General features: G+C 41.0%; 1 protein-coding gene across 2 annotated transcripts in view; it reads right to left on the bottom strand.

Moving 5' to 3' along the window:
* The window catches only part of kdm2aa (lysine (K)-specific demethylase 2Aa), a 19,972-nt gene extending 10,418 nt beyond the window's left edge, over positions 1-9,554 (bottom strand). Inside the window, exons 1-15 of one of the 2 annotated variants that reach the window (XM_050044336.1) lie at positions 9,405-9,554; positions 5,631-5,769; positions 5,140-5,218; positions 4,923-4,969; positions 4,619-4,797; positions 4,306-4,412; positions 4,060-4,153; positions 3,682-3,835; positions 3,405-3,520; positions 3,188-3,314; positions 2,857-3,101; positions 2,670-2,747; positions 1,125-1,252; positions 824-947; positions 617-745 (exon numbers count right to left, since the gene is read on the bottom strand). In XM_050044336.1, coding sequence (XP_049900293.1) covers positions 617-745; positions 824-947; positions 1,125-1,252; positions 2,670-2,747; positions 2,857-3,101; positions 3,188-3,314; positions 3,405-3,520; positions 3,682-3,835; positions 4,060-4,153; positions 4,306-4,412; positions 4,619-4,797; positions 4,923-4,969; positions 5,140-5,218; positions 5,631-5,769; positions 9,405-9,410 — 1,752 coding nt within the window. In that variant the 5' untranslated portion in view covers positions 9,411-9,554. Of the gene's footprint in view, positions 1-616; positions 746-823; positions 948-1,124; positions 1,253-2,669; positions 2,748-2,856; positions 3,102-3,187; positions 3,315-3,404; positions 3,521-3,681; positions 3,836-4,059; positions 4,154-4,305; positions 4,413-4,618; positions 4,798-4,922; positions 4,970-5,139; positions 5,219-5,630; positions 5,770-8,297; positions 9,373-9,404 lie in introns of those variants that run through there. The other variant, XM_050044334.1, reaches the window with a different exon arrangement.
* Positions 9,555-12,837: the final 3,283 nt, after the last annotated feature.

Raw genomic sequence — 12,837 nt, 5'->3', positions numbered from 1 at the left:
ATATATATATATATATATATATATATATATATATATATATATATATATATATATATATAAGTCATATATATAAGTCATTTTGTGGGGGATGTGATGTTCAAAAGGAGTTGATCCATGAGTTTACAGATGTCTCTCTCGCCATGCAAGTCAATGGGAACAACTCCTTTGGGCCACAGGGCATCACGTGACGATGTAATTATACTGTTTGGTCACTACGAAAATTGGCCTCAAACCCCGGTACACTCCCTCAGGGCCTGGTAATAACAGCTGAACACGAGCATCTAAGGTTAGTTCACATGTCAGTAATAACAGTGGGATGCAGGTTTTTGTGGTTTGTTCACGTCTGTTATGACAGCATGGCAGTCGAGCGTATGTGTTTAGTTCACGTCTGTAATAACAGCGGGACAGTCAAGTGTCTAGAGAAATATGGGAATGTCAGTAATAAAAAATGTACATCCCATGGATTTTACTTGTTTTAGGGAACTTTATAGGAGCATAAACGTTACACTCAGAATTCAGAAACTTAAATAAAATGGCGGCCAATAAATATTGCATTTTGTATAGTGAATAGGGACTAATTTCATACAGAGCCTAAGTATGTGTGTGTGCACTGTACCGTGAGGCAGGCAGGATGGACTATCTGCGCACAGTTGGAACACTCCATCAGAGTGAGGGAGGGGTCTCCAGTTTCCTCCTGATTGGGCTCCTTGCAGATCTCACATACTGCAGACAGAGGAAGGCCCGGCTGGAGGGGGCAGAGGGAAGGTTACAAAACAGATATTTCCAGCATATATGAATAAATAAGTAAAAAACAGTTTCTTACAGAGAGACACTGTCGTAGCACACACGTCTGCTTGAGCTTCCCTGGTCCGCCAAACTTCTTCATGTCTCTGCAGAAGTTACAGTCTCCACACTCTGGTCTCATGCAAGCTTCACAGCGCTTACACCTGCAGAGGGAGAAAACGTAACAGCACATGGATGATCTCTGAAGGCGTAAAATGGTATGAAATGGTCCACTTCAGACAGCTAGTATTTGCTGAGCTGAAGTAAGAGAGGTCTCATAAACAACAGAAAATCAGTTAGTGTGACTAAAACAACATTCACGCCAATCTCTGCTTTGTTACCTGACCCTGCGCCGTCTCAGGACAGACATGGAGGAGGCTGGTTTCTGTGGTCGTGGGACAATGGGAGTGGAGGTCAATTTAGGACGAGGAGGAGGTGGTGGAGGAGGAGGAGGCTGGTACCACGAGGGCTGGTGGAGAGGAGCAGAAAAGTAAAGATGGATCAATGGCTGAGGTGGTGAGCGAAAAAAATAGAATAAACACAAGAACAACAGCGAGCATTTGGTGTGAACACTTGGTCCAAATATGGAGAATATTTCTTAACCTCTTCCACTCCTGGGCCGACATTATTGCCTTTCAGAGGCTGTAGCAGGGTGAGTTTTAAAGCTTGACTGAAGATACTGGTATCATAGAAAATAGACGACCAAATATTCAACTGGTATCAAGTGGGTTAAACAAAGCTCCAATGTTAGGCTTAATTTTGTCAGGAGAAAAACTGGTATAACCATTTTCACAGGGGTCCCTTGACGTCTCATCAAGATATCTGAATGAAAACAGTTTCTATTGGTACCCATGAGTCTCCCCTTTACACACAGTCCCCTGCAGTTTTTGCATACAGTATGTTATTTTCACCTACTGTTTTTTTTTTAATATTTCTGCAATCTAGGGTCCCTAAGAAGTATTGGAAATGCATAAAGTGGGTATAAGTGGAAATCTGAGACCCTTGTGGATTCAATGAGCCCAACTGTGTAGTCATGTGCGATGATGTTAGTCCCCATAAAAGCCATTTTACTGTAGTGAGACCATTTTTTAAGCTTGACCTCACTGTATAAAATCACCTATTGTGATCTCTAGTATAACCACAGCCTCGTGAAACTTTGCTACCACAAACTAAAGACATCAGCTGCTGAGTAGATGTACGGCTTTCATAGGTATACTGACAATAATGGCGATTCTAAGCAGTTTCCAGAACAGAAATGCTCACCATCTAATCACCAAAAATGCTATTCTTACTGAAGTCTCTGAATGTCACAAGTTTTTGACACTAAATCATGGCATGGCTTTTTCTACGATGTTCCTCAAGGTCTTGGTGTCTTAATGTGGTATTTTGGAGGGATTTTTAACCATTTTTCTCTGTTGTTGAGCTGTAAAAACTGGTTAGATTTAGCACCAAATCTGTGTAACAAATGGTGTCAACCCAAAAATAGCTGAAACAGCTTATGAGACATAATTGAGCATGGGAATGGCCATCACATACTTTCACCATAATGTTGTGAGCCCTTATGTACTCTAATCTTTCAAAGTTTGAATAGGCACCTAACAAAAACACAATGTTTAATGATTGTGATGTTTTGTGACCAGGAAAACTTGACACACAGTGCTGAACTGCAACTCAAATTCATCTTCAGATTCACTGCTTTCGGATAATGTGAACCACTTCTATGTGGCATATACCGATGACCTGCTATCTCCGACTAAAGATGCCCTGCCCCCCCCCGAAAAAGACAAAAATTGGTCTATAATAGACAAAGAAAAGGCAAGTCCAGTTGTCTCTGACTTTACATTTCAAGATACACTATTACAACTATTACTAATATGAAAACTTACCCTCTTTGGCCACTTGACGATGGGCTTTCCTGTGTAGGACAGTTTGGGATTGTCATTGGCGTGTTCCTTCAGTAGAGCCTGCAGGACAGCAGAGGGTAAGGACAAATGGTGTCAGCAGGAGAGCATTAAACATCATCAAGACAAACACAATAACTCACAAAAACATACACACGGAGACCAGTCATACCTTGATGTGTGTAATGAGTGCCGGGGCGTTGTGTATGCCTGCTGGGACACACTTCTTGTTGGAAGGTAGAGCCTCCAGTTTACCCAGCAGGTTCCATATTCCTTCCAGCTCGAGAGGAGTCAAATGAACTTTAACTGCAGGCTTGTCAGACTGCTGCTCTGAAGCCTCTTCGTCACTGCCACCACCTTCTTCCTCCTCCTTCACCTGCTCACTGGCTGGATCTGAGTTGGATGGCTTCTTCAGACCTGACATAAGGAACACGTTCCAATTACAGCATATCTACACCAAAAAATAAATGACATCATACATCCACGTTTGCCTGTTTACATACCAATGCCCAGCGTGTGTTTCTGAAACTCTGGTGTGAGGTAGGAGGTCTTCGTCATGCTGAAGACGTAGCGCTCCAACACATACCAGCACATCTCGTAGTAGAAGGGGTAACGAAACTTCAGTGGAACCTGCAGTGGAGGTGAAAGATGCACTTTAACTTCACACAATCCATCACTTCCTGTCATTTACAACTTTTAGCAGAGAGTGTTTTCCCCTACCCGTGTTCTGTCTTCTATATTACAGATGTTAAGTTGAGTAGGGATGTTGAAGCTGTGCAGGAAGTTCCCTCCAAACACCATAGAGTCCACAGGGGTGTAGACGGCATGGATCCAACCTGAGGATGATATACACATTAGTATTCTATGTCTGTCTGTCTGTCTGTCTGGTGGGAGGGGCTTAGGACAGAGAGGAGAGCTGCAGGAGGAGGGTGTATTTTAGATCCAACCTTTTTTTCCCCCTTTTCTGGATTTCTGCCTAACCCAGGTTTAAAAGTACCTGAGGGTATGATGAAGGTGCAGCCCTGCTTCAGTTCAATCCTCTGGCAGTCAGACACGCGGTCTCCCAGGAAAACGTCTCCCTGTTTCCCAGACAGCACCCAGTTCTCATACAGCTCCAGGTTCTGAGGGGTGGGAGGGATCAGCCAGAACACCTGAAAACACACAACAATGCAACTCAAATCACAATCTGATCCCTGCACTGAAATCAATGAAGACTCACCCTGCCATTCTAATGTGGACATTTTCAAATCATTCAACACAATTTGTCTGACAGCATATAAGAACAGAATGTATGTTTCTGGTTAAAAATCCACCTGTTAAATGAGCCTGACACTAAGAGGCTGTAAACAGAAGACTGAACCGCCTCTGGCCTCACCTTACTCCCTCTGAGTATGTGGTACCACACCGAGGTGCCTCCAAAGTCAATGTGAAAGTCTGTGTAGCAGCCCTCGACACTCATCAGACAGTATCTGCAGAGACACGCAAACATCAGGTCAATAAAGGTCAATTCATTATATCATCTCAAAATGAAGAAATTCATGTATTGAATGTATCGAGTAATTTTTCCAGTCACATCCTCTAAAGATTTGACTTAAGAGAAAAGATAACATGGGGAACTTACTTCTGTACTTTGGGGTACTGCATGTCATTGATAGAGTTGGTTGAGTCTCTCTGTCTCTCTTTCAGGTGACGAGGCCACATGTTGTCCACCCAGTCTATTAGATCTACCTACACACGCAAACACAAGACGGACAGAACAAAACAAAACAAATGAGACAGGCATGAGCTGAATTTTACAGTTTCTCTGAGGCAACAGACAACATACTACTACTTTGAGAGTACACAGACAGAGACAGATTCCCTGTAGTTGCTTAAGTACTTCCGTTTGCATAACACACACACATATGAGCCTTTAGTAGAGTGTGTGTACGTACTGTGGCAGGTCTCTTGACCAGGTTCTCCAGCTTGGTGTGGCTGAACTCCAGGCTGATGACATTATACAGCTTCTCTCTCTGAGACGGAGGAGTCTCATAGTAACGTGTCCACTGGGCCATGGACATCTCTGTCCCCTTCTGAGTGCTCACATCCATCACATCTATCATACGTCTGCTTCCTGTGGGGGGGTATTTAGCAATGGTTAGTCACAGCAGGCTGGTATTATTCAATGACATTTTGCTGCCCAGACTAAACTCACTACTAATTCATTAAAGAAAGATAACTTAATTTCTTAAGTCTTACCAACAAACATCTTGACGTCATTGACACTGAAGTCAGGATCGGGCATCCTACAGAACAAGATGTAACTCATGTCAGTGTTTTCTTTCTTTTTTTTTTTTCCCCAGTAGAAAATAGCAAACAAGCAAGTTAACTAAAGACGAAATGAAAAAGAAAGAAGTAGTAAGGTAGATGTAAATGAGGAGAATAAAGGACAAACAAAAATTACGAGGAAGCTTACTTGATTCCCAGTCCTTCAGGCTTCTCAAAGACGATTGGGTCTCTCAGGCCGCCTCTCTGGACAAACTCATACGTGAAGTCTAAGAAATACAAAAACTCAAACAATTAAAATGTGACTGAGAAACTCTTTTCATCCACTCATTTTTGTTTTTCTATCATTCACTGCTGGCTGTTTTATTTTTCAAGATTCCTGAATCCTGGCTGAAAGTGGTGGTCGCGACAGACAGTGTCACTGCACACAATCAGATATGATGGCATGTGGCATATTTAAAACTTCTGTCATGGTGATCTGTGTGTCAGCCATTGACAGGAAGGAAGCAGCGCTGTCAAACAGTCTTAATGTCTGCTATTGCAAGGCAGCTATTTGTGTTGAGCTCTGTCACAACTCCTGTCTGGTGTTAAAATGAGCCTTTTTCACTGAGCTTGTCCACCCTGACAATCAGCTTCACATACAAACACACCATGTGAACTTCACTGACTGCACTCGGCTACCTTTTCCCTCCATGCGCAGGACCCGGTCAGAGCTGAACCTCTGACTGTGGACTTTCTCCTCCAGGTCAAACATCCTCCTTCCATCAATCTCCTCATCTGAGATGCCGTCGTCATGGTAACGTCGCCGGGTACCGGCCCGCTAAGGACATGGAAGGAAGGGTGGATAGGTGAAAATACAACAAGAGGCATAGATCACAGAGAAAGGACAAATGGTGGAAGGAAGAAAGACAAAACCAGGAGCGGAACTGAATCCATCAGATTATATCTACAAATTATGAAGAGATTAAAGGTGGAGTTTATACAAAACTGGGCTTTCTTCCTCACCAAGAGAACCTCAAAACATTTAAACAGCATTCATTTCTTAATATTCATGTCATAATAAATAACGATATCAGGGGAAAACCCCATTAAAAACTGAAGAGCACATGTTCAGCTATAACAAAGCTGAGAAAAGCCACATCTGAAAATAGCTTCAGTGGAGACAAAACCTGGACACAAAGCTGGATGGAAAGCAACATCAGCTACAAGTGGTGACTTCTTTTGTATTATGAAATGTGATTCCCTTCAAACAGACAAAATATCTTAACACTGATTTCAAACATTGGCTCCAACTGATGGAGAGACTACTGCTCCAGGGTGGACCCAGGTCCTGACAGGTGACACAGGGATAATCCCAGGCTGAGCCCCCAACCCCCCTGTGCTCCATAATCTCTCCCACCTCTTCGCTGGTGTCTGCATTCATGCACACAATAGATTAATATACAGTGTTGTATTAATACAGTGGTTTCATATTTGCCTTTATGTAATTCAGTGCCCGCTTGGATTTATTTCAACTGCAATGCTCCATAAAGAGATGAGGTCTCACCCATACAAATTTCAAACTATCAAGATTAAATAATGCCACACATGGAAGTGTATTAGGGAATAAATATATTTTACAATCCATTTTCTAGAGCAGCCAAGGGGCAAGACTTCAGACTAAAACATTTAGTAATTTGTAAATTAATTGTAACACTAATTAATTAATCTAAGGCCTTACAGGAAGCTAAATGCTGTTAGGATTAGGATTTAGATTTAGTGGCATCTAGCATTGAGGTTGAAGAACTGAAACCTCTCCCGTGTGCCAAGCGAGTAGGAGAACTATGGTGGCCGAGGCGAAAACATGAACGGCCCTATCTAGAGGAAGTGTTAGATTTGTCAGTTTTGGGCTGCTGTAGAATAACATGGAGGACTCTGTGGAAGAGAACCCAATCTGAATGTAAATATTAATGGCTATTTCTAAGCTATCGCTATTTCTATTTTCTAATCCTAATTTTCAGGTGTTAATAAATTTATGACAACAAAGAAATGAAAATCATATACAATTTCTGCAAATAGATGCTCCTAAATCAAACACACTGAATCTTTAAGCAGCATTGTGCAAACTTGTTTGGCAAGAGCTTAAATAACAGACCTTTGTTTATATGTAAACAGTTTTTGATGGATTTTTGACATGTAGCCACAGGGCAAGGCATTTTACAGTTGAAACAAAACTCTCTCTAATCTCTGGTGGACAAACTACAGAATGATGACAATGTCTCAAAACATATGTTTAACATTTCTGCACTCAAACTTCTTGAAATGTATAGGCCAAAATTACATTAATAATTATACATATGAAGAGAGCCATTTTCAGCCAGGGCTGGACTCTGGAAATGTATCATTAACACATTGCACTTCTCTTCCTTTTTACTAGGTGAATCGTGTAACGGTTGATCATACTAATCTTATCTTATTTTTTCTTTTTTATACAAACATGATATTATGATACTATTTGTTAAACTACTGTAAAACTTCAATTAAACACCCAGTCCCTTTTACTAGCCCGGTGTGGCTAGATATTTTGACAAATATACGCCTGTCTCTATTATTAGATAGAAGTTATTAGAAGAAAAAAATAAATAGAAGTTATTCAGATGTATAAAAGCAGGTTGTTGGCTACCTCAAATTATGTGTCCATTCCTCAATTACCCCGTAGGTTACTAATATTCCTTTAGTCCGTGAGGGTCCTCAGATCAAAAGAATCAACAGGGTTTTCATAAAAATTAATCCAAGTTGTGAGTATCGTTTTAACAGGATAAAATGGTGTTGTGTTGGTATGCTGGGTGACATAATCCTCGAGTGTGTAACTCTCTTTCTCTGAGTACAAGTAATATTCATACTGGTTTAAATAAACAATTTGGTTGTATTCCCTGATATGTGATGGGCAACAGTTTTGTGTGAAAGGAATAAAGGCCTTTCCCATATAGACGCCTGTCCCAAATGTAGGCCTGTCCATTGCAGTGATTTAAGCTAATAAAAGCCCAGGCTATTAATCGTTTTACAGTATGTCCTTCTGTATGTAAATAAAATTGCAGCTTCAAAATTAAGTTGCACTGTGTTTTTAAAAACCAAAGACATTTGGCAAGGAGCTGAACTTTTTCAGAATTTTTTTTTTTTTTTTTTACAGCAGCCCTTGTCATTGCTTCTATACCTTGCAATAACTCCAATAACTGATCTATAGGTAACAAGCAAAGCAAATACACACAGAACCAATTTCTTGCATCACCATCTTCGATTGGTGAATGGAGGCAGTGTTGCTACAAGAGACAATGAGGACCAACGTGGCCAGGTTCCCTTTAAACTTACCAGCCTTTTGCTGTACCTTGGCTTGGAGTCATCCATTATGACTGGAGCTCTGTCCAGCCAAATGCAGGTAACGGTATTCAACTAAGGTAATGGAGTACGAAGGTAACGTGAACCCATCAGAAAACGACCTTAAACTGAACCGCCGCGCCACTTGGCTCCATTGGATAGTAAACAAACAGCTGGAAGGCGTGTGTTCACAACGCTCGGTAGCTTTACTAGTCAGCGAGCGTTAACTTAGCTTATGTTACAAAAAAAACAAAGTAATAGAGACTCCTGACCAACGTTAGCTAACTGAGATACCAATACGTTGCTGTGTTTGTAGAGCTCTAAAACTCAAATCACGTTAACGTTTTCAAACTAACGTTTTTCTACACTAACTTAACACATTTGATGAAACAACGTCGACTGGATATGCGAAGCTTACATTAACGTAACACACTGAACGGCAGTGGAAATTTCCATAAAAATATCATTATCATAAAATTAAGACTGTCTAAATACTCGAGCTTTGTTCCTTGCCTTCACGATACCAAGTCGTGTCCAGCAAATGTTAGCGTTTTGGGAGTCGTCCTGTCTATATCGATTAAAAAACTCAATATGACCTGAAGTCGTGTAAAATAGCAATATTCCGATATTTTTCATGCACGAAAAGGGCGTAAATTGTTGCAGCTCTTGTTACTAGTATGGTAAAGTTAATGCGGTTTCCGAACAGCCGCCATTTTCCATCCCATCACAAAACATCACGATGACCCGCCCACAACAAGACATTGGACCAATCACACACAAGCCGGCGAGGTGTTCATTGGACTACAGCGGTGTCAATCACAAGAAATATTTGTGACCTGTGATTGGACAAGCGCAACCAATGGACATATGAAGGAACTGGAAATCAACCAATCACAGCACAATTCAAAAACGACCTTACACTCCATTGGTTAATATCTCTCAATAACGTTTATTGCTGGGCAAACAAACGGTCAGTCAAGCGAAGGAGCCAATCACACGATGATACAACGCACTGGCTACCGCCCCATTACCCAATATAACTAGTCATCACTCCTAAATAACACGAATTACTTAAAAAATAACGCGTTTTACAACACTTACCCCCATATTCACACAGGTCCGTCCGCTTACTAACGCCTTCAGTAATCCGAGATGTGTGACGTCCTCTGTGTCCCGTGTTTTAACTCCCACAGGCTCGCATCGGAGGGACACGTTTTGTAGCCTTCACCTCAACGAGGAAGTGCTCGCAGGTCCATAAATGGAAGTGTACTTCAGACGAACCTGTGTGGATTGGCTGGAAAATGTTGCAGAGCTCTTGTGATTGGCGGAAGTGACCTGTCTCTCAAATACGTGCGGCTTGAATACGGCGAGCGAGAGGAACACGCCAATCTGTGATGCGCAGTGCAGTACTGAAAAAGGTAAATAATGACTCAGAAGCAAAAATAAATAACAGTTTCATTTTATTTTTGTCGCCAAGTAGACAAACTACAAAAGAAAAACAATAGAATAACTTCCATTATGAATAGCTACAAAATGACAGGCTGTAAATAATGTAAGCAGGAAAGGAGGACACACTAAATCACACTACGTTACATACTGTCAAGAGTGTCAGACAACCTAGCAATAATCATAAAGGTGAATAGAATGGTCGATGTACTGACTGAACCATTGTTGACTATTAGTCTTTTCTAATTTCCAACCTGCCCCCTTGAATCCACACTTGACACCTAGGAATAGTATTCTTTTATTATTTTAAGATAAAATGTTATTACAGTTTTTATAAGGTTTACATTTAGCCATCTGGAAACATGGTTAAGAAGGTGAGGTCCTCCTGCAGTCATGTGGACACCCACAACCGCTGACCCTGCATTAGAGGCAGGAAACATATTCACAGGTAGAATGGAAAACCCAGGTGACAAGTGGAAAGCCCAGGTGACCCAGATGTCTTGTTGTTGGGACATATATTTTATCCATTTAAAAGTGTGGCATCACTTTGTTATTATTTCAAGTCTTTTTCAAACGCAGATGTTAGTGGGAGCTTCCGAGGTGCACTTGATAGCAGCATGAGCCACTGAAGAAAGCAGGAGTCACACAGTATGACATCCACAGGGATGTTTTGTCAGGTGCTCCAGTTGCAGCTTGAAAATTAGATGGGTACAAGAAAAACCACTTCTCGTATCGCTCCCAAAAATAATTCTACACAATATGTCAGCACCCAACATTAAAATGTGACACTTTCTTTTGCGGACCCATGTATGAACCAATGATCAAATCTAGTCTCAAATTAAAAAAGATAAAATCCAAATTTGGTTTAAAGGTACAGTAGGTAACTTTTATGATAAATAACTGTCACTATATCCTGAGAGTAGTACATGACACAGATAATCTGTAAAAAAAAAAAAAAAAAAAATCACATTCCTCTGCCTCATCCTAGAGCTCCTATTAGCATTTGCAAGAATCCACCTCACCTGAATGAAAACAACCAATCAGAGCTTAGGAGGAGTCTCTAACACAGTGTCAATCACTGCTTGTGCACATGCTGCACTACCAAAGACAGTGTGGCAAAGACAAGTAAACCAACCCGGTCTCACTTCGAAGTCAGCGAAATCCGACGCTTGGGCAGTGACTTGAGGCGTCAGACTGATGAAAAAAGGCATCGTTTAACGTCGTCATGATTCGCAGCCAGTCACTGTTATACTTTGACAATGCTCAATGGCGTCAGGGAGAAACGCAGCGGGACCAGAGGGAAGGTGAAAGCGGTGAAAGTCCGAGTAGGATGGATGGGTCAAACAAACACGGACTTTCAGCCGGGAGAGTGGTGTTCGCATCCTGTAAGTTTATAAAGTAAAACCCTGTTCTTTTTTCCTAAAACTAAACATGTGCATTTGTTGTTGGAGGAGAAAAAACCCCCCGTCAATTTGCATTGTTGCACTGACTTAGTGCTTTTATTTTGAAAAAGACACTATAGAAACGGTAAATTTCCTGTGAAAACGGAAGTGTATTTTGTATGAAGACAATGCATGTACCAGGCAGAACTTGACATGGTGTCCCAGAATGTCATCAACCAACGCACCCAGGGTACCTTTCACACTGTATCTGGACGTGGAAGGTCCATGACCAAATGTCGACATGTGACGAAGTTAGAGTGAGAATGTGTTGAGTAAACAGAAGAAGACCGATGATGAAACCAAGCCTGAGATAAAACAAGTAAACACTGCTTTACTGGAAACCGACGTCTCTTGGCTCTGATTGGTTGTTTTTGTTCAAGTGTGGTGGAGTCTTGCATATGCCATTAGGAGCATTCAGAGGAGATTATCTGTCTCATGTACTACTGTCAGGAAATAGTGACATGACAAAAAGATATTTTTATAGAACATACTTACTGAGCTTTTAAAAGTAGACTGACATCACAAGAGTGTGCTGCAGTGTCAGTGTCAGCCCACACCTGCAGTATAATCGACTGCGTTTGTGGAGAGCAAAGAGGGAGGATGCAAATGTGAAAAGACCAACTAGAGTCAAACCATGGCATGAAACAAAAACAGCCTCTTTGGAAATACAGTCATTAAAAAAGAAGAAGGGGTAAAACACACATACACAGATATTAAAAATTAAAGCAATCTCACAAACAACAAAAACCTGAAGCAGTAAAACACCCCCAAGGCAGTGTCAGTGTAATAAAATAAAGCAGAGCTGTGTTTATTCCCATCTCTAATCTAACACCTTCAGAACTTACTTCTATTTTAAGATCATACAGCATCTACTATCAGTCATGTTTTAATCAATGTCAAAACTCCAATGGGTGAAGTGACTTTCTTCCCTCATTAAATTGAAAATATGATGTAAATAAAGGCCCAACATGGAGTCACAACAGGCGCATGTATCATTAGATGCAGCCAACATCGTAAGTATTCATCATCAAAATACAAATAACAGAAATGTACAAAAGAATAACAACAGCTGTCTCAATACTTCAGATACTGACTGCATCGATCTGCACCATGATGATGGGCAGTGTGGTATTCATTCAGTCATGCTACACTTCATTCAAATGTTAACAGCCACTGCTCTTCCTTTCTTACTCATTAATAAATTATTCTCAGTTGTTTCTTAGATATGACAACATTCTTATCTCATTAGTTTTCACTGCTTTGATATTTTAGGTATTTGAATCATCTGAGATAGTATCCATTCTGCTTTAAGTGCAGCTCTACAATACACCTTATATTTTATTGAGATCATTAAGAGATTTACCACAGTGACAGTTAGTGATGGGCAAAGCAGTTCTTTAGATGTTACTGAATCACTAGAATCAGTTCATTAAAAAGATTCGTTCAAAAGATTTGTTCACCGAATCGTTCAGTGCTTGGCAGGAGGAGCCCTGACTGTGTACTGCGTAGTCTGACTGAACTGACACACGGCTGAGCTGCTGCTGCGTCTGTCCTGCACTGGTGAGTCTCATTACTGGCCAGCCTAACGTTTTAAGTTTGTATATCTGGAAACTAAGTCTGTTAAAACAATAGGGAGGTGTGTGACT

This window comes from Epinephelus moara, chromosome 5 (assembly GCF_006386435.1).
Source record: "Epinephelus moara isolate mb chromosome 5, YSFRI_EMoa_1.0, whole genome shotgun sequence".
NCBI classification, from domain to species: Eukaryota; Metazoa; Chordata; class Actinopteri; order Perciformes; family Serranidae; genus Epinephelus; species Epinephelus moara.
The sequence above is the reverse complement of the archived record's forward strand: the minus strand, read 5'-3'. Positions and strand labels throughout refer to the sequence as shown.